The 24,387-nt window shown below is 40.4% G+C and overlaps 1 protein-coding gene across 1 annotated transcript in view; it reads right to left on the bottom strand.

Moving 5' to 3' along the window:
* Positions 1-18,941: 18,941 nt before the first annotated feature.
* The window catches only part of LOC123486184 (acid-sensing ion channel 2-like), a gene marked incomplete at its 5' end in the record, with an annotated part of 31,492 nt that continues 26,046 nt past the window's right edge, over positions 18,942-24,387 (bottom strand). The window contains 3 exon segments of the mRNA XM_045217405.1: positions 18,942-21,877; positions 22,558-22,626; positions 23,609-23,688. Of these exon segments, the coding sequence (XP_045073340.1) occupies positions 21,776-21,877; positions 22,558-22,626; positions 23,609-23,688 (251 nt within the window).

The raw sequence follows: 24,387 nt of genomic DNA, 5'->3' as shown, positions 1-24,387 counted from the left end.
TAACTGCCTGGAATTGCATTGAAAATGCTATATATAGTGCTGTTAAGGTCATCAATGGATTGTGGAAGTGTAGCATATGGATCAGCAGCTCAGACATCTTTAAAAAAGCTAGATGTAATCCAGGCCCAAGCCCTAAGAATATTTTGTGGAGCACTCAGGACCTCCCCGGTGGCAGCGATGCAGGTAGAGTTGGGAGAGATGCCGGTAAAGTTAAGAAGAAAACAGCTAACCATGACATACTGTGTAAATCTACATGGACATAAGGTTACACATCCTACAAAAACGGTGCTCCTAGTGTTCTGGAACATAAACGAAATCTGAATACAAGATTTGGGTGGATAGGCAATGGTATGGCGAGAGAGATGGGGTTGTTTGGGAGGAAATTTTGTCCCTCTGGTTCTTCCTGCTATCCCATCTTGGTTGCTCCCTCAGCCAGTGATAGATCTAGGGTTGCTTGAGAGGGTAAAAGCTGTTGAGGAAGGAGTAGATTCAGTTCTAAGTGAATATCTGAGAACACTGTTGTGTTGAGTAAAAGTTGCTAGTCATTGCTGATAAACAAAGGAGTCCGCTCATACTGAACCTTGATCATAAGTTTATTCATATCACAAGCTTTCAGCATGAGTTACAGGTGTCAAGATCACCCGGAGAGCAACGTCCCAGATTGCAATGGCTGCTCTAACCTCTTCTTCGTCCTGCATATACTTATAAACAATGCAAAAATATGGGTTGCTCCCTCTGCTGTCCAATCACCTGTCTCCCCTGGGGCGTCACCCTACAAATGGCTACTTTTGAACTAGAATAAACATTCTTTCAGTTCCACTTAAAAACCATTAACAAAGACATAATCCTAATACACTACATTCCCCCCTTCGAGACGAACTAAAAGTCTCGAAAACAAACAGAATAGGATTATGACAAGTAACAATTTATCTTATTGAGTATCTTTAACATTAAACCAAAAAACATTCTTCTCTAGAGTGTAAATACCTTTCTATGAACTATGAACCAATGTTTATGGAGTGTGAATACATTACTATGAAATATGAACAAATCTTTATGGAGTGTGAGAGCGAAAAACTGTCTGGCAACTTCATTCCAAATATCCATCCATCAATCAAGACAGTAAAATTCTCTCACGGTCCCTCTGCCCCAGGCAACCACCTAGGTACTCCCGATGAACTCATAAATCCTTATCAATGCATTTGAAACTATGATGCAATTAAATACACATGTAAGCCCCTGCAAACAAAATACTATCCAAAAAATATCCACACCAAGGCTGGTCAACCCATCGGACCCTACCGTGGACCTCTATCCCTGCCTAGACTCCCTGTCCCTAAGCATTCACGAAATAAACAAAAACATCCAAGTTCCCCACATGTATTCAATAACATCAAATATCATTCTACAAAAATTAATACCTAAGAATATGACACAAATTATGTATTACACATGCAAATATGTCTATATTTCATTGCAGACACTGGAATGTAGTCCACTACACTTCATCTCCTCCGTAGTCTCCTCTTCCAATGCATTGTTGATGATGGAATCGGAATCTTTCCACACCTTCCTTGTTCCATCTCCTCCAGTCATTCTCCTTTCATATTGTCCCTTCATATTGTCCTTGTTTGAGTATTTCAATCTCTACATTTTCCCCCAAATGCTTCTGGAAGAAAATAAAAGACCAAACAGTATCTTTTGCAAAACAACACTTTCAAATTAAACATCAATATCAACTAAGAATATAAAAATTATATATAAAATGATGTATGAATCAATATAAATGATAGAATAATGAAATAGGATAATGTGATTCATTCATACACTTCCCCCCTTTGATTCATAACATCATACTAAAATCACACTAATATTGATTTTTTTTTGAAAAATGATCAAAAAATCAAAAAGGATATTTATCATCAATACTCCATCCAGTCCCACTTGTCCCTCTTCATCCAGATCCGGAACAGTCAACAACGGCATCTGAGTGTTGTCTCCAGGCATCACTACTCCAACCTATCTCAATATCATAGCTTTCTCAAAGGTCAGTAAAAAATTACAAACATCACACACAGTGCTATCAAAACTGCTATTAAAATCTGAACCATTACTGCTCCTACTGGGCCTAACTGATCTTGCAACCAAGTCTTCGCTGACCATCCAGCTCCTTCAGATCTACCAAACGCATCCCTTATATATTTCAACGCATTTATAACACTTGTGATATTATCGGAACTATCTGGAATCAAAGTATAGCTAATATTATCAATATGATCTGCCAAAAATGTTACACCATACCATGGAAAAAGTCCCCCCTTCTCTTTTAGACTTATCCTCCAATGATAGGCTTCAAGACTATGAAATGTCGCCATGTCCCTTTTCACCCTACTTCCAAACCTAGATTCAGATTTATCTGTGTTCGGTGCTACCCCTCTTTTAATGGTAGAAACCTCATATGGAAGCTTCAACGTTGACATGTAACAACATCCTGTCCATCCATAGGGTAAGAATATATACGCTTTATCACCACAAACCCTCCAAATATCTCTAAAATTCCCAATAGTCACATTGTCAGGCAAAAGCTAATCTTTTAACCATCAAAGTCCTGCTCTTCTTACTAACTGGAACATAAAAAGTAACATTATATTTCTCATTACTACCCTTAAGGTCATGTATACCCAAAGTCATCATATAATCCTCACAATCTGATATTCCCATAACCAATGATATATACATTTAACCAAGAACACTTAAACCTAGGCTTAAACAAATGTTTTGACAACGACATTATTTTATCTGTTACTGATTGTTGCTGATACAACAGCCATGACAAAGCATAAGATTGACACATACTTGATAGAGGTCGAGCGACCGTCTCTAAAATGTTTGGTGCTGGAATTCTCAACAGACATGGACCCTCAAGATTCCTCACTGATCTTACAGAATGAGCTAGCTGCTGGAACCAAAGATTCCTACCTGCCCATCCATTTTTAATTTTCACAACAGAAGAATCAAACCACATGCCTTCCATTTAGTTTCTCTCTTCCCTAACGAGCGGTACTGATCAGATACCTCTCCTTGTCTGTCATTAAAATCAAAGACCTCATCCTGTACCTCCATGATAGTATCCTTCACTATTTCAGATGAATCTATATTGTTCTCTACCACTATCTGCTCTCCTATTTTAACCCTATCCTTACTATCATTGACAGCACTCTCTATCCGTACCATTTCAGAAAAGTTGTTGTTTGTGTCTGTGTCATACTTCCTACATTTGCTATTGCCGTCGTACCATTAATCCCTTTCAAAGTTACCATTAAAGTAGTTGATTTAATTGATGTATTAACACCCTTAACTACTTCTAGTGGGAAAGCTACCGATATCCTCTGTGTATTATTTACTGTTGGAGTGGCTACTGTAATATACTCCTCCTGAACTCCTTCGGTGACTGTGGAAGCTTCAACAGACTTCAAATCTTCCATTATAAGCGTCACTTTACGAATTACATAGCCTTTTAACCAATAATTCTTAACCGGAACAAATTTTAATGCTTGCACTAGATAAGTACACATATATTCTCCCTGATCTTTCTCTGTAACATTACGCAAAATAAATGAACAATCACTCATAACCCTCTTCCACTTCATATCGTTGTACAAACTATACTTCCTTTGACTAGGTGCAACAGCTTCTACTTCTGGTCCTGATAACAATACTTCTTCTCCATAATTATCTCTCCATGTGGGAGGAACGTCCCCATCCTAACCCTAATAACAGTCTTTTTCCCCCTAAAATTGGTGCTGGAGCTATTGGTTCCCTTATAATCAAATGCGATATATTTATGGCTTTAATAACTATCAATGTCGAAAGAGTTAAATTGCTTCTCACTGTTGTTTTAATATACTGAAGTGTTAATGTCATTGTTGTTACTTCATCTATTTTCCCTAAGACTTTTAACTCCTTACTTGTATTTCCCTCCCTGACTTTCAAACTTTTGATTATAAAAAATACACCCACAATTACCTTGATCTTCCTGCTGGGAATTGTAAGTATAGATACTCAATCACCCTCAATCTTCTCTTATCATTCAGCAACGCATACTTTCTCAATGCATCTGCTCCTAACATATCTAAACTCCTACCATATCTATCTTCCCACTAAACTCTAAAATGTCCTTCACCACTGTTCTCTCTCTCTTACTACTAACTTTGAAACTTAGCTTACTGTCCTAGAGTTCCTTCAACCCTAGTTCTCCTAACTTTTTTAATCTAATCTTTTCTCCTAACCTTTAAAAACCCTTTCCACTGATTTATTCACAAAATCCCTTTACCACCAATTTTTAGAATATGTGATCGGGAAGTCCCCACCTGCTTCTGACTTCTTCACACACAGACTTGGCAAACGACTAAACATCCCTTAGCCTAGCCTGAAATCTCTTGGTGTAGGAATGTAACCCAGAATAACAGTCACCCCTTTTAACTTTATTTTTCAGACAGATTGTCTAATAGACAGTCTAATAGATTATCATCCTTCCTATGATATTATCTTCCTAAGCAAATATGATTCCCAAAAACCCTACTTTTTAAAATCTTCTACCAGACAGCCGTCTAGTGTACATCTTATTGTACAGTTCAATTTACACAATGCCTCTCTTCCCAACAATGCAATAGGTATATGTTCTAATATTAGTATGTCTACTTTAATTTCTCTTAGATTTTTATAGCAGAGCTCAATTGGTTCCTTAAGAGTAATTAACTGTTTTACTACCTCAAATCCCTATCCTAATTAGTTAATTTTACATAGTGAGATGTTTAACCTCTTTAGGCTGAACACAGATAAAAGCTTTTCCACTATTCACCTCTCCTAGTCCTTTGTTTTTACTTCAATTGTTAGATATTTTCTCTTCTTCTCTAATCGGTGCTATCAGCTGACACCCCCCTTCGTATCTTCTAGGCACTCTAGAATCCTTTAAGGGTTCACCTAGAGAACAGGTGATCTTCACTTGCTCCTTTATCTTCCTCAGAACTTTCCTCTGTTGTTTCCTCCTGGCGCATTGCAATCACAGGTAAAGTAACCAATCTGTCCACAATTATAACACTCTTCTGAAAGTTGCTGGAAGTGTGGCTGAAATCTTCCTCCTCCTTCTAAGCCTTCTCGTCCTCTTCCTCTCCAATTCTGTGTCTGTCCAGAAACTGGCTGTGGATATGAAACACCTGGTACCGCCATTGGTGGCTGATACAATTGCGTTTGACATTGTTCAGTTGAAGCTGTAGCAGTGATTGTTGATTTGGTTCCCTCTGATTCTTCATAACCAAAGCTTCTCTTCTCCTTCTCCACCAGTTGTAAGATTGAGTTTTTTTAGAGTTTCTTCGTCCTGTTCTTTCTTGTTGTTGTCATATCAGGATTCTTCAACAGCTTATATTCTAAGTTCTGTCCTCGAAATATCATCTTCCATCATCTTCTTACTAGTGGCCTTTTCCCTTGGCCTCACTGTATTCTTCTCTTAGTTTCCAGACATCTCGGTTTTTCTTACTTCTGGAGTTTTGGATTAATCTTTCTGGTCGTTTCTGCTTGTCCTCTATCTATTATTCGTTCATCTTCATCTCTGATGCAATAATCACCCTCCTGGATGATCACTGGAAGCTGAGGATAAACATCCCTAAGCTCTACTTCCTTCTCATAAGGTGGGGGTCTTTTTGCTGAATCCGTATGTGAGAAAGGTGTACTAACTTCTGCCATTAGTTTTTCTGTCGCCTTCTCTATACCTTTGTTTATCTTATCGCTGGAATCTTTTATCAGTTTTTGTTTGAGAATGAAGGGCAACTTTTGTTTCATTTGCCGGATAACCTAGCAATACTTTAGTTAAAGGATTACTATTTTGTACTATATCAACAGGTATAATTACCTTCATAGCCTTGCTGTCCTTTCTCCCCATTGTAACAACCCTTTTATATTCCTTTATTGTGAATTATTTTATTTTAGACTATATAGCCTATGGCTTCCCCCCTTTAATTATTAATATAAACCAAACAACCCCCCAAAAAAAATCAATCAACAAAAATATGAATATCAAAAAATTCTATTCAAAAAATTTATTTAAAAAAAACATTTTTAATTAAAATCAAAAAAATCAAAAAAAATAAAATTATGAATAATTAAAACATTTATTTATTTATTTCTATATTCCTATTTTACCAATTTATCAATTAGTGGCTATCTTACCACATCCCATCAGGAAAGTAAATGCAAGTAGTCAACTTCAGACTACAATACCCATAAACCCCCTTGCTTTATAAGCACCTAATTATCTTAATTTTACAGAATAATGTCAGTGCTTAATTTCCAACACAACCCCTAATCAAGCCAAGTGATGCACAGAAACTCCAAAATGCAAATTTTATTCAAATGATCAGTCTGTTGCCAAGCCTCTGTGAAATTGTCATAACATCAAATATCCTGTAGGGGAAGATTTTGCAAACAGAACCAGCCTCAAAACCTTTTGACTCGATCCTCCCCTTGTCACGTGATGTCACGTCAGCACCTCTCTTTCTTTCTCCCTCTCTCTCCTCTCGTCTCGTCCTATCATTCCTCTCATATGACAAAAGAACAGAGACACAGAAAAATATTTTAGTAGTTAATGCAATCACTGAGTTACTTCCAGCATTCAATATTTCTTCGTTCACATTCGCTCTAAGAATCAACTCAGGAATAAATATAGATAGTTCAATAACATTTTTATTTTATTTTAATCCGTCATTTTATTTTATTTAATTATTTTTATTTTTAATCCGTCAACATATCTCTCTCATTTATCAATTCAATATGTCTCAAGAAATAGTTTCATCTTTAACCAACAGACAACGTAACAACTAGAAGATTCAATTCGTGTTAAAATCTCTCCTCTTAGTTCCCTCGTCTGTGTCTCTGTCTCCCCCTGCAGTGTAACAGAAGTATGACCCATTTACCCAAAATCCCCCTTGTTGTAGTTTTAGTAAAACCCCTCGTGTTGTAGTTTTAGTGCCGTAAAATCAAACGCATGCGCGGTACATTCATCAATACGATTTCACCATGGAAGCAGCTCCAGACAACAGAACGTTAGCATTCCGCTATATCTCCTCTCTTTTACCCCTTATAGACAAACAATAACACTTAACAGTTCACAAGACACCAGGCACCAAGCCCAAGCTAACTAAACACATTTCTGATGGCTCGTCCCATTCCTATGGACCACCAAAGAAAAAATATTAATCATAACCCGCATCCAAAATTGGCATGTAGCATGATTAGCATTAGCATGTAGCATGAAGCATAATTAGCAGGCCACGTTAGCATTTGTCCCTCCGCTGTACCGTAAAATACCATTTGTTAGCTAAATTTATGCTACCATGAGATCTTTGGAATCGACACGAGAGATTACATCAAACAAGCCGTTCGTCAACCGCCAGCTGAGGGGCAATATACATCATCAATATACCACGGTCTCCAGCCCATAGGGCTGACCTAAAACACATCTAACGCGTATCAGGATTTTCTCGCCCACCTTTATAGGTCGCCTGTCTAGCAGGGCTTTTCCATGATTTACAGCGGCCCTAAGTTACACACACATCTGCCTAGGCATTCCTTATTCCACTTAATTGATTGTTCTTGAACTATTATTCAAGCAAATATCTCTATAGACCCTTTATAGGCTCTCTATAAAGGGTCTATATGACCGTCCCTTTTCGTGACGCCATTCTGTTGTGTCGAGTAAAAGTTGCTAGTCATTGCTGATAAACAAAGGAGTCCGCTCATACTGAACCTTGATCATAAGTTTATTCATATCACAAGCTTTCAGCATGAGTTACAGGTGTCAAGATCACCCGGAGAGCAACGTCCCAGATTGCAATGGCTGCTCTAACCTCTTCTTCGTCCTGCATATACTTATAAACAATGCAAAAATATGGGTTGCTCCCTCTGCTGTCCAATCACCTGTCTCCCCTGGGGCGTCACCCTACAAATGGCTACTTTTGAACTAGAATAAACATTCTTTCAGTTCCACTTAAAAACCATTAACAAAGACATAATCCTAATACACTACAACACTATGATGCTTTTTTGAATATATTCACAGATGGATCTAAGGACCCAAAACCAGGGAAGACGGGTACACTTTTTTAAATATTTGTTTAAAAAAAATGTAGGAGGGTAGATCAGCTTTAATATTGCAGATAGATTGTAACTTCCATCAATGTAATTGTCTGCATCACTTCCAATCCCCCCATATGTTTTTTTTTCGCATAATATATATATATATATATATATATATATATATATATATATATATATATATATATATATATATATATACATACATATATATACATACATACATACATACAGTTGAAGTCGGAAGTTTACATACACCTTAGCCAAATACATTTAAACTTAGTTTTTCACAATTGCTGACATTTAATTCTAGTAAAGATTCCCTGTCTTAGGTCAGTTAGGATCACCACTTTATTTTAAGAATGTGAGATGTCAGAATAATAGTAGAGAGAATGATTTATTTAAGCTTTTATTTCTTTCATGACATTCCCAGTGGGTCAGAAGTTTACATACACTCAATTAGTATTTTTTAGCATTGCCTTTAAATTGTTTAACTTGGGTCAAACATTTTGGGTAGCCTTCCACAAGCTTCCCACAATAAGTTGGATGAATTTTGGCCCATTCCTCCTGACAGAGCTGGTTTAACTGAGTCAGGTTGGTAGGCCTCCTTGCTCGCACACGCTTTTTCAGTTCTGCCCACACATTTTCTATAGGATTGAGGTCAGGGCTTTGTGATGGCCACTCCAATACCTTGACTTTGTTGTCCTTAAGCCATTTTGCCACAACTTTGGAAGTATGCTTGGGGTCGTTGTCCATTTGGAAGACCCATTTGCGACCTAGCTTTAACTTCCTGACTGATGTCTTGAGATGTTGCTTCAATATATCCACATCATTTTCCTTCCTCATGATGCCATCTATTTTGTGAAGTGCACCAGTCCCTCCTGCAGCAAAGCACCCCCACAGCATGATGCTGCCACCCCCGTGCTTCACGGTTGGGATGGTGTTCTTCGGCTTGCAAGCAACCCCCCTTTTCCTCCAAACATAATGAGGGTCATTATGGCCAAACAGTTCTATTTTTGTTTCATCAGACCAGAGGACATTTCTCAAAAAAGTACGATATTTGTCCCCATGTGCAGTTACAAACCGTAGTCTGGCTTTTTTAAGGCGGTTTTGGAGCAGTGGCTTCTTCCTTGCTGAGCAGCCTTTCAGGTTATGTCGATATAGGACTCGTTTTACTGTGGATATAGATACTTTTGTACCTGTTTCCTCCAGCATTTTCACAAGGTCCTTTGCTGTTGTTCTGGGATTGATTTGCACTTTTCGCACCAAAGTATGTTCATCTCTAGGAGACAGAACACGTCTCCTTCCTGAGCGGTATGATGGCTGCGTGGTCCCATGGTGTTTATACTTGCGTACTATTGTTTGTACAGATGAACGTGGTACCTTCAGGCATTTGAAAATTGCTCCCAAGGATGAACCAGACTTGTGGAGGTCTACTATTTTTTTTCTGAGGTCTTGGCTGATTTCTTTTGATTTTCCCATGATGTCAAGCAAAGAGGCAATACGTTTGAAAGTAGGCCTTGAAATACATCCACAGGTACACCTTCAATTGACTAAAATTATGTCAATTAGCCTACCAGAAGCTTCTAAAGCCATTACATAATTTTTTTGAATTTTCCAAGCTGTTTAAAGGCACAGTCAACTTAGTGTATGTAAACTTCTGACCCACTGGAATTGTGATACAGTGAATTATAAGTGAAATAATCTGTCTGTAAACAATTGTTGGAAAAATTACTTGTGTCATGCACAAAGACGATGTCCTAACCGACTTGCCAAAACTATAGTTTGGTAACAAGAAATGTGTGGAGTGGTTGAAAAACGAGTTTTAACTTCAACTGTATATGTCGTTACAAAAAAATTATATAGAGAGTTACAAAAAATATATATGGGGGATTGGAAATGATGCAGGCAATTACATTGATAGAAGCTACAATGTATCTGCAATATTAAAGCTGATCTACCCCCTAAAACAATAAAACAATAAAATAATAATACATTAATATATATATATATATACAGTGCCCTCCACTATTATTGGCACCCCTGTTTAAGATGTGGTCGAGGACTTCCAAAAATTCTCATTTTTTTTAAACAACATAGAACCCAAATGCAAAAAAAGAGAAAAATCCAACATCTTATTTAAGTACATTACTTTGGTGGTAAAAAAAAAAATCACACATTTAGAAAAAAAAAACTTGAAATCATGTGTCCCACAATTATTGGCACCCCTAACAATTCCGCTGAAAATTTTAATTGATTTTTTAAAAAATATATTTTTCTGTAGTTGCTAAAGTTGGTCAGGGTATCTAGGAACTTTTAATTAGTAATTCATGACTTCCTGTTTCCCTGGGGTATAAATATGACGTGACACAGAGGCCTAATTCTCTTACCCATTTGTCAACATGGCAAAGACAAGAGAACACACCATTCAAGTAAGGCAGATTTGTGTCGACCTTCATAAGTCAGGCAATGGCTACAAGAAAATAGCCACTCGCCTTAACTTGCCCGTATCTACAGTCAGAGGAATCATTAAGAAGTTTAAAACAACTGGAACAGTGACAAACAAGGCTGGAAGAGGTCCCATGTTTATCTTGCCACAACGCACAGTGAGGAGGATGGTAAGAGAAGTAAAAAAAAGTCCTAAGCTCACTGTCACAGAATTGCATCAAAGAGTGGCATCTTGGGGGTCACAAAGTCTCCAAAACAACCATCAGACGCTCTCTACATGCCAACAAGCTGTTTGGGAGGCATGCAAGGAAAAAGCCTTTTCTCACTAACACTCACAAACGTAAACGTCTGGAGTTTGCTAAGCGGCACTGGGACTTCAACTGGGATCGTGTGCTTTGGTCAGATGAGACTAAGATTTAGCTTTTTGGCAACAAACACTCTAAGTGGGTCTGGCGTAAAACAAAAGATGAGTATGCCGAAAAGCACCTCATGCCCACCGTGAAGTATGGTGGAGGATCTGTGATGCTGTGGGCCTGTTTCTCTTCCAAAGGCCCTGGGAACCTTGTTAGGGTGCATGGCATTATGAACGCTTTGAACTACCAGGACATTTTAAATAAAAACCTGATGGCCTCTGCCAGAAAGCTGAAGATGGGTCGTCATTGGGTCTTTCAGCAGGATAATGATCCAAAACATGTGGCAAAATCTACACAAAAATGGTTCAGCAGTCACAAACTCAAGGTCCTCCCATGGCCATCTCAGTCCCCAGACCTCAACCCAATCGAAAACCTGTGGGGCGAGCTAAAGAGGAGAGTGCATAAAAGAGGACCCAGGACACTGGATGATCTAGAAAGATTGTGCAAAGAAGAATGGTCAAAGATCCCTCTCTCTGTGTTCTCCAATCTTGTGAAATGTTATAGGAGGAGATTAAGTGCTGTCTTGTTGGCAAAAGGGGGTTGTACAAAGTATTAACATCAGGGGTGGCAATAATTGTGGGACACATGATTTCAAGTTTTATTTTTTCTAAATGTGTGATTTTTTTTTTTACACCAAAGTAATGTACTTAAATAAAAGGTTGGATTTTTCTATTTTTTTGCATTTGGGTTCTATGTTGTTTAAAAAAAAAGAGCATTTTTGGAAGTCCTCGACCACATCTTAAACAGGGGTGCCAATAATTGTGGAGGGCACTGTATATCTTTTTTTTAAATATCTGTTCCTTTATTATTTTCCCCTAACCCTACCACGCCTCTCCTAATTGGAGTAAACTAATGGACAACAACACTTAGGCTTTTACTTCCAGTTTATACATACTATATACATTTTACGGACACTATATTTTACAATAGTTATCTTTTGTTTGTTTTTAATCTCATCCTTCAGCTACCCTCAACCCCTACCATCTATCTCTGAAGACCATCCAGTTTTGATTTCTATTTGCCAACTGTGCTGTTTCACAAAAGTTCTGAACGTATATACATTTTACGGACACAGTATATTTTACATTAGTTATCTTGTTTTTTTGTTATTTTTAGTCCCACCCTTCAGCTCCTCTCAACCGCTCCCATCTCTAGCTCTGAACACCATGCAGTTTTGATTTATATTTGCCATATTTGTTTCAACTGTGCTGTGATGTTTCACAAAAGTTATGAACCTTTCTATTCTCATAGTTTCTACAGATTGTAAATTAAAGAAACATTTTTGCTAAGTTTATTATTATACTATTGATCGATTGACTATTACTTTTCAAATCACCCAGCAGTGCTATTTGCAGAGTTAGCTCCAGGTAAATGTTGCAATTCTTCAGCCATTCCTGAACCTGTGAACAAAAACAAGCCACATATGGACAGTACCAAAACAAATGATCTAATGATTCTGTCTCTCTCCCTCTCTGTCATGGATGCCATGGTTATCCTTAGTTTGACGATGTAATCCACTGACAGGTGTTTTTATACAACAGCCTTCTGTGTTCTCTTTTCGACTCTCCGCATTTGGCAATCATTTACCTGCTTCCACCGGGCTTTCCACAGATTTCAAAACTTGGTCAACTTCTTCCGTGACAACACTGTTTATCGCCATTTCTTCCCCATCACTGTCATCAGAAGACTCTATAACGTCTGCTTCAATTAAAATGTTTTTACTTAAATCAGGGATTTCCTCATCGTCTGATTCATTTTCAGGGTCAGAAAGAGTCAGCATGGCACGATCGTCCTCCAGAAAGTAGTCCATCACAACTTTTTCTCACTGATCTTTGTCGATAGCACCTGTTAACTTCAGGGCAGCAATGTTGAGAGCAGTAGCAACACTTTTTCAGTTCTTCATGATATAAAAAAAGCAGCAGTAGAAAGGATTATCTACACATACTGAGCAGCTCATGTTATAGACAGAAGCATGCTACACGGCAGACAAATCTCTTGGCATGTCCAGCCCATCCATTATCTCAGCCAATCATGGCTAGCGGGAAGGTTCCTGTATTTTTCCATGGCTAAACCAACTAGGCTCGTAATTTAACAATTATATTTGTATTTACAGATGGCATACAAGTTTGTTATTAAGGCACATGAAAGTTCACATGTTCCAGAAGGCATTTCTGCCAAAAAAGATAAATCAATTAATTGTGACTTTTTTTGCAGAGGTCTTAGTCGCGCAATTTTACATCTAACTAAGATGTTTGGTGCAGACAGCAGTATTTCTCAAGTGAAAACATGTGCATGAAAACTAGTCCTCTCTCGTTGAATGACAACAAACACTTAATTGAAGAATCCCGTCCATAGTTTCCACTCATGGTACTGTTGACCATTTACAGATAAAGGGGCATAGACTTAGGCTATTGAACTTCGACTTGCCTCAAGAAAAAATGTCATGAGCGCTAACAGCCTCCCCCCAAAAAATGCCGAACACCAAAACGAACAAAAACATCACAACATTTTGTCAGAATATATGTGCTAACTATTTTGACTGGGAAGCATGCGACACGCTTGATGACAGGCTTTACGCAGCTACACCTCCGACAACACCAAAACACCAGCTATGCGAGTATTGGCTATCACCGGTTAATGATTGATGTGATTGAATCTAGGCCTTGGTCCTCTAAAAAGTGTCCAGAGTGACACTTAAAAATTGTGCCTTTGAAGGAGTAAGATTGTTAAAGATGCAAATAAGATAAAGAGTTGCTACTATTGAGGATTTTGCTCCAAGATGTGTGTATGCATGTTGAATGGAATTTTAAATCTATGCAAACAAAATGTAACACCTTCTGTTATTATGTGTGTATTTTTTTAAATGGGTAACGCTTTATTTGGATAGGTCGTGTAGAGCATCTACAGATGGACTATCTATCAGTAATATGTCAACTGCATGTCTGTTGACTTTCAACCCTCACCTGGACACAATGGCCCTCTGGGCCTGGCCTGTGAGAGGTTAAATCTGGATGTGACAGGCCTGCCTCTCTGAGTCATTGAGACTATCCAGAGTGCTAGGGCTCCTTGTACATGCTCACTGTATGGAAACAAGTGGTGCGTTTTTGAGAAGTGGTGTGACCAAAAACAGATAATTCCTTACCAATGCTGTTTATCCAAGGTTTTATGCTTTTTGCAGAACCGTATGGACAGAGGGAATGCTTTCTCCACTGTTAAGATCTAGCCGCTATCTGGCCTGTCACGTGGGCTTCGACAATAACACGGTGGAAAAACACCCCTTGTTATGTTGTTTCATGAAAGGGGTGCGTCGCTTACTTCCAGTTTCCAAGCCTTTAGCCCCATTTTGGGATCTGTCTATTGTGCTTGAGGCTATTTCACAGACGCCTTTTGAGCTGCTGGAAAGTGTGATGAAATATCTCTCCTCTAAGACCACTTTACTGGTCGCCCTTATGTCCGCAAAGCCAGTGAGTGAGCTGCATGCACAGTCAGTTCACCATTCGTGCCTACAGTTTTCCCTGGGTTTCCTTGTCGCCCAACCCCGCCTTTATGCTTAAGGTCACCGGCAATTACATTTGTTTTGTCTTGGAGCTTGTGGCTTTCCACCCGCCGCCCTTCCAGTACACGTATTGCGCATATACTTGGATTGAACGAGAGCTTTGCGCAAGAGCGACAACTCTTTGTGTCCTGGGCACCTCCCTGCTAGGGGAGGCCCTTCTCTCATCAACAGTTATCACATTGGATTGTGGAAGTTATTATATTGGCCTATAATAGCAAGGGGTTACAGCCTCTGGAGGGCCTGAGGGCTCACTCCACCAGAGGTATGGATACAGTACCTCTTGGGCACTATTCATGGGCATCTCCTTACAGGATATTTGCGATGCAGCTTGTCGGGCATCCCCCACAGGAGGCTGCTGAAGGGAGGATGGCTCATAAGTGGCTGGAATGGAGTGAATGGAACACCATGTGTTTGATTAGTTTGATTACCATTCCATTCCAGCCATTACTGTGAGCCTGTCCTCCCCAAGGTTCCACCAACCTCCTGTGGCATCCCCTCATACTTTTATGAGGTTCTACTGGCTTGACATCACTGCACCTTCTTTGGCGCATACTGTCCTCAGTGTCGGGCCTCTGAGGATTGATTGTTGAGACTACCTGGCTTCGGAGAGCATGTTTGCGGTAAGGGAGTTGGCTCTATCCCACGTGAGATATCGAAAACAAATCATTGAAAGAGAACTCAAGGTTACTTACGTAACCTAGGTTCTTTGATATGAGTGAGATAGCTCACTGCATACCCCTACTCGCAAGAGGTGTGAGGAAGTTCAGCATGGTTGAGAATGATCAGAGGCGGGCAATTGGTCCTTATAATGAAGGGAGGGGCTCACCTCCGACAGACATGTGTAATTGGTTCTTTGAGCTTCTGAGATTGGGGTGAATCCCACGTGAGATATCTCACTCATAATATCAGAGAACCTGGGTTACGCAAGTAACCGTACGTTTTAATTTTTGTTATTAATATAATTGCATATAAACCATTGTTGCTAAGACTTTCTTTGTTGCTTTTTCTTTGGGTAGCGGGTAGTTTGTGAGTGTTACGAACAAACTACTTCAGGGAGCGACGTCCCTGCCCTACGCCAGTCACAGGCTCAGCTGGCCCTACTGTTAGTACCTGTTAAGGGCCCATCCCAAGGTTATGCTGTCCACTAACTACCTTGGAGCGCCTTGGAGCTTATGGTTACCACACCATTGGAAAGTTTGAGCCTGTAATCTTCACTATTGGTGGCGATGAGAGTGAATTTGACGTTGTTGCCTCTACTCTGTCTCTGGAGGAGTTTTACAGATCTGTTGTGGATTTCACCAAGAGCTGGGATGAGACTAATGAGGGAGTATTACAGCAAACTGGTTGGAATGAGGGATGCACAATAAATGTGAATATTGGTGAAAAGGACAGCAACATGTAAGTAGAACCAGTACATTGCTCGTTCTCTCCCATTGTCAGGGCTGCAAATGTAGTGAGGCTTTCAGTTAGCAGGTTTATAAATGTAAGTATTACATTATGACTGATGGCCACTAGCTGGCAGAAGTACCCAACAACTAAAACGGTTGTGTTTTATGTCTCATTATCTTAATGTTGAATATCAAAGAGTTCTGCTAACCAGGTCATCAGGCCCTGAACCTTTCACTGCTGCTTGTAGGGTTCTCAACGTGCATCGGGTAAAAACTGAGCTAGTCTCCCTCCTACCTAAAAATCCAGTATTGGTGAATTTTTGTTGAAGTTGGTTTGTATATTGCCCTCCTAATGTTGGCATTAGCAGAAATGGTTCCTGAGGCAAAGTGACTGTGACTGTGACAATCATTCTGTGCTAGGGGGTCGGTCAAGTGGGTGCCCCTGTCCTTCATTAGCAGAGTGCTTCATTAGCCCAGCTAGCTGCCTGTACCAAATGCCATTGATTTCCCTGGGCCTCATTAAGATTAGTTATAAAGATGCCCATTAAGTCTATGGTTGTGATTAAATTTGCGATCAGCTCTCCAAAGCAATAAACAGGAGTGACAAGTGATTAAATATGACTTAGCCTATGGTCAGAGACAACAAGCTGCTAGGTGGAATAAGGGATAGGCTGATTACCACTGGGTGGCTGTAAGCACTGGCTGGTTAGTCACGCCGTCATGGCTGAGAGCAAGTCCCCCTATTCAACAGCAGTCTCCCAGGCACCTGCTATCTAACTAGTCCTCATTGTCTCAGAGGTTTGTAAAGGCACAGACAATACATTGTGCAGTATGTGGCTGCCCACTGGGCAAAAACTGGTTGAATCAACGTTGTTTCCTCGTTTATTTCAACAACAAAAAAAGTAATGCAATGATGTTGAATCCACGTGGGAAACTAATTGGATTTGCAAAAAGTCGTCAAAGTAAGGGAATTTCAATTTTTGCATCCAACTTTTAACCTAAATACAATGACATGGTGAAATGTTTTGTTGATTTCAAGTTTAATTCACATTAGTTGACAACTCAACCAAATGTAAATCAAAACTAGATGTTGAAATAATGTCTGTGCCCAGTGGCAGGTAAGTTCCTATCTATAGTAGATGTTATTTGTCATGGCCTGATGAGATGAACAAATCCTTCATTAATTCTGACAAACTACAGGTGAGTTCTATTGAATAGTGGAATTATTTTGGTTTCAGACATGAAGGACGAACTGCTGCCAAGGTGAGTCACAAACAGGGAGAAATTGAAATAGTGTAGATGTGAATAACGGATGATTTCCAGGAGTATGACCCAAGTTTGAACTTTTTCTTCGATCCCAAGCTGGCAACAAATGGCAGACATTCTGATAAACAGGAAATAAACAGAGCTTTGATACCTTAAGCTGTCTTCGGATAGGAAATTCTATTGTGGTACCAATATCGGTATGTGGACACCCCTTCAAATGAGTGGATTTGGCTATTTCAGCCACACCCGTTGCTGACAGGTGTATAAAATTGAGCACACAACCATGCAATCTCTATAGACAAACATTGGCAGTAGAATGTCCTTACTGAAGAGCTCATTGACTTTCAACATGGCATCGTCATAGGATGCCACCTTTCCAACAAGTCAGTTAATCAATTTTCTGTCCTGCTAGAGCTGCCCCGGTCAAGTGCTGTTATTGTCTAGGAGCAACGGCTCAGCCGCAAAGTGGTAGGCCACACAAGCTCACAGAATGGGACCACCGAGTGCTGAAATGCGTGGCGTGTAAAAATCGTCTGTCCTCGGTTGCAACACTTACTACCGAGTTCCAAACTGCCTCTGGAAGCAGCATCAGCACAAGAACTGTTTGTCGGGAGCTTCATGAAATTGGCTTCCATGGCCGAGCAGCTGCACACAAGCCTAAGATCTCCATATGCAATGCCAAGCGTCGTCCGGAGTGGTATAAAGCTCGCCACCATTGGACTGAAGCAGTGGAAACACGTTCTCTGGAGTGATGAATCACGCTTAACCATCTGGCAGTCCGACGGACTAATCTAGGTTTCGCGGATGACAGGAGAACGCATTAATCTAAATTGTATGCTCAATTGACATCTTTGCCCATGTATCTTGGTGCGTTCTCACCAAGATATTTTGCTAACACATTTTAAACCTGCCTACCCACTAACCTAAGTGAGAAGAATCTATACAGGTAACAAAGTTCCTTAATTACACATCCATCAACCTAATCAATGTGCAAATATTCTCAGGTCACCGTCTGCTGTCAGATTGCTTTTTCTGGCAATACTCTACAAGTAAATCAAGTGCACACAAAATTCACTCTATCAGCAGCGGGAGTTAAATTAACTGCATAACATTTCTGTTTTGTAGGACGTTGTCATCCATAAATAATATGATTTGTAGATCCTGGGGATGAACACTAATATTATAAGACACTTGTATTAACGGAACAACAGTGCACCCAGAGGGAAGACGCAGACACAGCTCTTGATACATACAGAGCAAATAGCTGGCAGGAGTTCCTGGAGTGTGCTGATGCAAAATAGAACCTGACCAGCAGCACAAAATGGCTTTCAAGTGAATTATCTCCCTCAGCTGTGTGAGTCTGTCTACTAGTACCGCTCTGCTTGGAGGACTCCTCTGGTGTTCTGACTGTTGTTATCACTGGGAGCTGAGAGGGAGAACAATTCAGTGCACATTAAGTCTGTGTAGGAGAGATGTCAGAGTGAAATAGGATATCCCCTTTACATTTATAACACCACAACATACTGTAGGCCTCCTGCAGGAGTTGTCAGAATCTAAGGCACTCTGCCAACTGATGTATTTTCCCAAGCTCCCACAACTCTCCACAAACCACAAGTACTGTATGACAGAGTATTATGCTAGTGGTCTGCACGATGGATCCTCTTTCAAACCTATGAAGAAATGAGTGATAAGTCTACACAAAAAGGCACACCCGACAGGACACCGCAGCAAAAACCTTTTTTTATCGTTTCACATTAAAAACATGTACTGTATGCTACATCACAAAATGAAAAAGCAGTCCTGCAATAACAATAGAAACCAAAAGAGAAGAAACAACCAGTGGCATTTTCACTGAGACCCAGTATGTGTCCTATAGTAGTGTACCTATCTCCATGGACAGATCAATACAGTAGGTGAGATGCAGGGGCGGACTGGGACCAGAAATCTGCTCTCGCATTTGTAATATACCAGCCCATTTTTTTCCTTGAGGTCCCCACACCGGTCCATATTTTTCCTCAAGGTCAGATAATCATTTTGCGAGAAAAAAAATTGAGTTAGACAGGCCCACTACGCTAAAAATTAACCGCCCCTGGAGATGGCGGAGATCACTGCTAAAGGAGACATGCTAAGCCATACATGAGAGATTAGATTACACACAGCAGGTCAACAACAGACAGGAAATCATAGTTCAAACAGTCTCACAAAGCACTTGGAGTTCATTCCCACTTGTACTGTACATTATAATGATGACACAGTACAAATATATATATTTTTTTGTCACATACACCGGATAGGTGCAGTGAAATGTGTTGTTTTACAGGGTCAACCATAGTAGTACGGCACCCCTGGAACAAATTAGGTTTAGCTGCCTGACTCAAGGGCACATCGACAGAGTTTTCACCTTGTCGGCTTGGGTATTCAAATCAGCAACCTTTCGGTTAGCGGCCCAACACTCTAACCGCTAGGCTACCTGCCGCCTGTCTGAATAATCATGGCTAATTGATATGCTACTCTGGATGGATGTACTCGTTAAATCATAGTGATGCAATATGGGCCCTTTTAGTGTGATGGCACTAGATTGGAGGGGCATTAAAGAAACAAAGTACAAACCAAATTATTTTTGAGATGAACAAGTCAGCGTTTCATGTCAGGGCTTTGGTTAGTCTTTTGTCACTTTTGAGAACAGAACAACACCTCCTGGGCTCTCACACCAACCATGGTTTGGTGATTTTGATTTTAACTGGTTATTAAATGTGTTTAGTTGGGGGCTATGAGCATCATCAGTGGATCATCTATTTACAAAATATTTGGCTTAAAATCACCTACAATTTGACAAAGCTTGTGTCTTTCAGTCAGAGATGGACAATAGTCCCGGCAAACTGCAGAGTGTGCAGGGTACCGTTTCTGCAGACGACAGTTCTTACATGTTGGTCTTGATTAGTTGAATCAGTTGTGTTAGTGTTATCCTGCTCTGTTACCAGATCTTTATTTGCTTCAAATCAAAATGTCAACCAGTCATAAGTCGGTTCATGTAAGTCCATCTTCAATAATAATGTCCACTGTAGAAAGGACAGGACACTTGTACCCGCTTTGGTTTTTCGTACCACAACACCAATATTAACACCACAATACAACACACCTTGTATCCTCAAATTAATCAGAAGATAATTTCCCCTCGTCTGAATCTACATCAGTGCAATTATTATCATCCTAATCATTATTTCCATTATTAAAACCGTGATTATCATGGAAATTCAGTTTAAATAGTCTCTATCTGGGCTATCTCCAGGTAATGGCCAGGTCCATTATCTAAAATCTGATGAGGTGGGAGTCCGTCAGGTCTCTCCAGACAACACACCCACATCATGCAGCTGAAATGAAACCAAACCTCCTCAGCATGTTAATTTATGAGCGACATTTGTACTCTGCTTGTATTCTGCCAGGCAAACAATGTCACACTCCACCTCTCTGGTTTTGGCTCAGCCTCAGTCATCAACGAGTGCTTTTACCTCACTGAGGCGCTGCCGCCAAGAGGCAAGTGTTTAATAATTTACAAGAGTTTACACGTAGGAATATGGCACCTGTTTAATATGTTGTTAAGAAGCAGCTCAGTACCTTGCCTTCCCTCTGCATACTAACCTTGTGGTAAATGATAGGAGTGGAATCAATAGAACGGATGCATTAAACAACAAATTAAATAACTGAATGCAAAACAGTCATTTTGGAATTGATTCTTTAGAATGCTCATGTTTTTCCAATATGAATGCAAATACAGTCCCAACACCCCTTCCCCAAGATATACAACTCACCACCTAAGAAAACAGTGCATCAACAAAATGGAACTGCCTTCGATGGATGTGTCATATGAAATATGTTATAGAGAACCATGTTCAATCTATACATTCTATTTCTATAGCTGGCCTCGTCTCATTGGAGAGAGAGAGAGAGAGAGAGAATGAGAGAGACAGGGTAAATGTACAGTAAAGCAACACTGCAGTCCAGCGTCAGCCAATCAGCATCACCAAAGAGAGAAACCGTCTCCGAGAGGAAGCGGCGCATGCAACTTGGACAGTTCACAGTAACTGTTATGGTATAATGTCTGGCAGTACTGACCGATGGATGACTAGTGAATACACATGTCCTGTACAAAGATGAGTCCCTTCCCGTTAGGTTTACAGTATAGTCTGTCTGTTTGTGAACTGGAGAAGACCTATGAGTTGTCAGGTAGATGAGCACATGAGGAGGAGGGAGGGGAGGCGGCTGTCCTCCTCCAGCAGGACGGTAACAGTAACAGTTCCAGTAACAGAGGGCACCAGTAAGTCCAGGTGACAGCTCCTTAATCCCCATTAGTGCTGCAGTGACTGTGTGGAGGGGAGGCCCAGTCTAGCCCAGCCACCCTCTCCTCTGACCAGCCACCCAGCCACACATCCTCCCCACCAAAGTCACTCTCATTCTGTCCTGCTAGCCTGTGGAAGAGGCTGCTGCTTGCTGGCTCCCCGTGAGGTGGTGGCTCACAGTGGCCTGGCCTGGTGTGTGTGTGGAGCTGGGCTGGGGGCTCAGCAGGCGATCTCCTCCAGTGTGCCCAGGGTGGTCTGCAGGGGGATGCTCACCGTGTGGCTGATGGCCTCTGAGTGGTTCGCCACCGGGTCACAGGAACTCTGAGGTAGGGTGACACACACATATGCATGTAATACACTTATACACATGCACAGAGGTCTACCCTGCATCCCACTGCTGGCTTGCCACTGAAGCTAAGCAAGGTTGGTCCAGATGCTGCTGGAAGTGGTGTTGGAGGGCCAGTAGGAGGTACTCTTTCCTCTGGTCTAAAAAAAGATCCCAATGCCTCAGGGCAGTGATTGGGGACATTGCCCTGTGTAGAGTGCCATCTTTCGGATGCGAAGTTAAACGGGTGTCATGACTCTCTGTGGTCACTAAAGATCCTATAGCACTTATCGTAAGAGTAGGGGTGTTAACCCTGGTGTCCTGGCTAAATACCCAATCTGGCCCTCATACCATCATGGCCATCCAATTGGCTCATTCATCTCCCCTGTAACTATTCCCCAGGTCATTGCTGTATATGAGAATGTGTTCTCATTCAACTTACCTGGTAAAATAAAGGTAAAATAAAAATACACTGAGTGACGTTTTGGCACGATTCAGTAGGAGAGATCTCATCTCCTTTCTTGTCAATCACTGTAGAATTACATTGGGATAGCTGTCTGGCACAGAACAACATAAATCATCTTGATGTTTGGCTGGATGCTAAGCCACAAATACAATATAAAACATTTTCCAAACAGTGTGACAGTTTGTCATGTGATTAAACTGATGACCTCACCACGTCCTCTCCGTGGCTCTCCTCCTCGTCGTCTCGGCTCAGTAGGTCCAGCAACTTGTCCTTCACCACCTGACAACACACATATGTAACACACATTATCAGGGTCAAAAAGACATACACAGTATCTCCACAAAATGGTTAATGAAGTGTGGTTTTTACACGCTGTGGTAACTTATGACCAATTAAGTTTAAGGTGCATTTTAACTGTTATAATTGGCACCATAAATAATACAGTGGGTGTAGACTTTACCGTGAAATGCTTGCTTATGAGCCCTTCCCAACGATGCAGAGTTAAAATATAATAATAAAAAGAAAACTAGTAACACAAGAGGAATAAAATACACAAGAATGGAGCTACGTACAGGGAGTACCAGAACCAGATCACTGTGCAGGGGTACCAGGTATTTGAGGTAGATATGTACATGAAGGCAGGGTAAAGTGACTAGGCATCAGGATATGTAATAATATCCTGACTCAAGGCCAAACGTCACCTTGGCTGTTATTTTAGTGGCGGTCATTAAAACCACAACCAGAGCAGCAGCTCTCTCTTTCTGCGACAAAACCCCCCACCCAGGCTCCCCATTAAAACATGAGAAAGGTTAGAAAATAAGTACTTTTCATGTGTATTTCTAAAGCCCTGAGGGCACAGAATGACTGGTTTGTACTTGGCAGAGCTCCAAGCAGACCAAAGCAGTAGGAGCGAGAGACCGACGGCTGAGCTGACTTAATGAAAAGGACTGATCACGCACCTCAATCACTCAGCCCAGCCAGTCTGATATATGGCAAGGCTTTTGTCTCAACAATTTAAATGTGAATGTGAATATGTGTGTGTATGATTGGCCTTGAGTCTGTGGAGAAATGTGTGTGTAACCTATTAGACAGTGTTGTCTCTGATATTCATTGTTATTCATTTTGTTGTTATTATTACTTTCGCCAAACATAACTGTCTGTGAGAGTGTTTGATAATGTGTTTGTGAGAATGTGTGTATCTCAGTAAGGTGTGTGTGTCTTTGGAAGTTTCTACGTGGTGTGTGTGTGCTCTATGTCTGACCTCATAGGCGTAGTCAAATAGCTCCAGGATGGTGAGGATGCTGGCCCCGATGAAAAGACCCATCTGACCACCTATATCACCTGGAAGACCAACAACACACAGTGAGAGAGTGAGTGAGTGAGTGAGTGAGTGAGTGAGTGAGCGAGAGAGATAGAGAAAGCACTGGAAACCCAAGAGCTGAACCCTGAAAAGAGTCCACTGTGTCAGCTGTTAAAAACACTAAACAACCCTATTATTCAAACACACAGGGAAATCAATCAAATTGTTACAGAAATTAAAATCTTATATTTGACAAATTGGGAAAGGATGCTGAGGATGCTGGCCCTGATGAAAATACCCATTTGACCACCTATATCACCTGGAAGACCAACGAGAGAGAGAGAGAGAGAGAGAGAGAGAGATAGAGAGAGACCCCCATATTAGAGACACATATTTCCCTCAGATTACAGCGATCCACAAAGAATTCGAAAACAAACCCAATTTTGATAAACTCCCTTATCTACTGGGTGAAAAACCACAGTGTGCCATCACAGCTGCAAGATTTGTGACCTGTTGCCACAAGAAAAGGGCAACCAGTGAAGAACAAACACCATTGTAAATACAACCCATATTTATGTTTATTTATTTTCCCATTTGTACTTTAACTATTTGCACATTGTTACAACACTGTATATATACATAATATGACATTTGAAATGTCTTTATTATTTTGAAACTTCTGAGTGTAATGTTTACTGTTAATATTTATTGTTTATTTCACTTTTGTTTACTATCTACTT

This window comes from Coregonus clupeaformis, unplaced genomic scaffold, assembly GCF_020615455.1.
Source record: "Coregonus clupeaformis isolate EN_2021a unplaced genomic scaffold, ASM2061545v1 scaf1050, whole genome shotgun sequence".
Taxonomy (NCBI): domain Eukaryota; kingdom Metazoa; phylum Chordata; class Actinopteri; order Salmoniformes; family Salmonidae; genus Coregonus; species Coregonus clupeaformis.
The sequence above is the reverse complement of the archived record's forward strand: the minus strand, read 5'-3'. Positions and strand labels throughout refer to the sequence as shown.